Source organism: Trichinella spiralis (assembly GCF_000181795.1).
Source record: "Trichinella spiralis strain ISS 195 chromosome Unknown Scfld2797, whole genome shotgun sequence".
In the NCBI taxonomy this organism is placed as follows: domain Eukaryota; kingdom Metazoa; phylum Nematoda; class Enoplea; order Trichinellida; family Trichinellidae; genus Trichinella; species Trichinella spiralis.
In genome coordinates, this window is record NW_003529736.1 from 1 (window position 1) to 1,862 (window position 1,862).

General features: G+C 36.2%; 2 protein-coding genes across 2 annotated transcripts; one reads left to right on the plus strand and one right to left on the minus strand.

Annotated features, from left to right (window-relative positions):
• Positions 1–186: 186 nt before the first annotated feature.
• Tsp_14352 (hypothetical protein) lies at positions 187–1,030 on the plus strand (the record flags this gene model as incomplete). The annotated part of the gene is made up of 2 exons (XM_003368263.1): positions 187–545; positions 610–1,030. Coding segments are annotated over 2 exons (780 nt in total), but the record flags the coding sequence as incomplete, so codon positions are not given.
• Positions 1,031–1,439: 409 nt separating this feature from the next.
• On the minus strand, positions 1,440–1,821 carry Tsp_14353 (conserved hypothetical protein). Its single transcript, XM_003368264.1, has 2 exons — positions 1,782–1,821; positions 1,440–1,588 (listed from the first exon to the last, which is right to left on the minus strand). Exons 1-2 carry the CDS (start codon positions 1,819–1,821, stop codon positions 1,440–1,442), a joined length of 189 nt encoding a protein of 62 aa, XP_003368312.1.
• Positions 1,822–1,862: the final 41 nt, after the last annotated feature.

Here is a 1,862-nt window from a genome sequence, read left to right on the forward strand (position 1 = left end):
GAAATGTTAGATCGAAAAAATTTGCACCAGTTTACAGAGGCGCGTGCGTTAAATTCGACTTATCAGTTCACTTTCGTTGTCAACTGTTTCGTTTTGATGGATTTTTCATTTTCAAATAGATATTATTTGCATCGGGTTAACCCGCTCATGATACTTTAAAACGTATTTAACTGTATTTAGTTATAGCGATGGTACGTTTTTTCGGATGTTTCGGTGGCCGACCCCGAGCAGGAGGATGGCAATGAACGTTTGCACCATATTCGTAAAGAGTGGGAAAAAGTGTCGAAAAGTTTGGAGAAGGCTGCCGATAATTATCGCATCTTTTCCAATCAAGTTATCGAATGGGCAATGGAGCAGGAATGTGTTCCTATTCAAAATGCCAGTCGCGATATGGACGAGCTGATCAGCATTTTCATCGAAGCGCAACGTTTTTTGCTTCCGAAAATAACCAATTCCATGCAAGATATGACAAAAATTTCTCAACTACCTAAAGAAACTCGCCCATCTGAAAGACTTCTGCGTCACATTTCTAGGAAAGAAGCTAAGTTAGAGTATGCAATACCTGAAAAGATTATGTTTTCGTTTCAGCTGACTTTGATTTGCATTTAGTCGAGAAAGAAAAGAAGCCATGAAAAATGGAAACTGTGAAGAATTGGAAAAGCTGGATCGATCCATTGCTGCGGTCAGATCGGACCGATTGGATCTTCTTCGCACGTTGCGTTCCATCGAAAGAGAGAACCAGCTGCTGAAAGCGCACATATTTAAAACTGTGATGTACAAATTGGCCAAGCCGTTGGCTACGCTTGGAAAATGCTTTGAAATGGTTATGGAAGGCCAGCAAGACATTCTCAAGCTTTTGCCAGATATCGAAAACGAAAGCCGCTCTAGAAAATCTGTTACGTATACCACAGGCCATTCGGTTGTCGAAGGAGTTCGATACTGTGTTCAACGTGCCTTAAACAAACTTTCCGAACCGAAGTATACCACTAACCGTTCAACATTTCCACCACCTCCGCCATACCGTCCATAATATTACATCTAGTTTGAGTTTCAGTTATTTATTTATTTTTATCTACTTCCTATGATTATTATTATTATTATTATTATTATTATTATTATTATTATTATTATTATTATTATTATTATTATCATCATCTTTTTCTGATATTTCAACCAAGTTGCTTTACTTCAAATTATTGTCGTTAAAATGAATATTGTACAATGGTTAAAAATGATATCTTAAAGCAAAAACGAAAACTGTGCGTTTCATGTAACGAAATAAAATCAGTGCTGTCCATCAGTCTTCGACTGTGCTAAATGCTCAGCGTTTAAAATAGAGCTATAATGAAGAATATGTCATTTTTGGAAAACATTAAAGACATGAAAACACAAAAAACCTCTGGTGTACATGCGCAACCGCAACAGATTTATCGCCTTGTTTAGTTTTCAGCCCATTCTTCGTTGAATAGCTGTTCCGCTTTGGTAATCGATGCATCTTTGACTTTTAATATAAGCAAAGCCATCGGAGACAAGCCAGCATCAAAAAGTGTCGAATCGGTGCGTTCAATCAAATATTTTGGAGCCTGATCTGTAAATAAACAAAAAAAAACAAATAAAATAATCAATCAGTAATGGGTTTCATAATTACAAAGCTCAAATGCAGTATTCGGATTCTTCAATAAGCTAGATACAAACTGATACAAATCTTCGACTAGAAAATGATAACAAATAAGAAAAATATTGAAATTATTTCATTTTCACTACTACTTTTCAGGATTTACCACTTTCAACGGGATAAAATGTTTGCTTTGCATTGCCCATCTTTCCTGCAGGATGAATTCCGTAACAAACTGAAATAAAGG

Bases quoted from the DNA above. Each gene is read 5' to 3' on its own strand.
- Tsp_14353 (XM_003368264.1), bottom strand. From the start codon at position 1,821: ATGGGCAATGCAAAGCAAACATTTTATCCCGTTGAAAGTG. The intron at 1,589-1,781 runs GTAAATCCTGAA...GTTTATTTACAG, and splicing joins ATTTTATCCCGTTGAAAGTG to ATCAGGCTCCAAAATATTTG.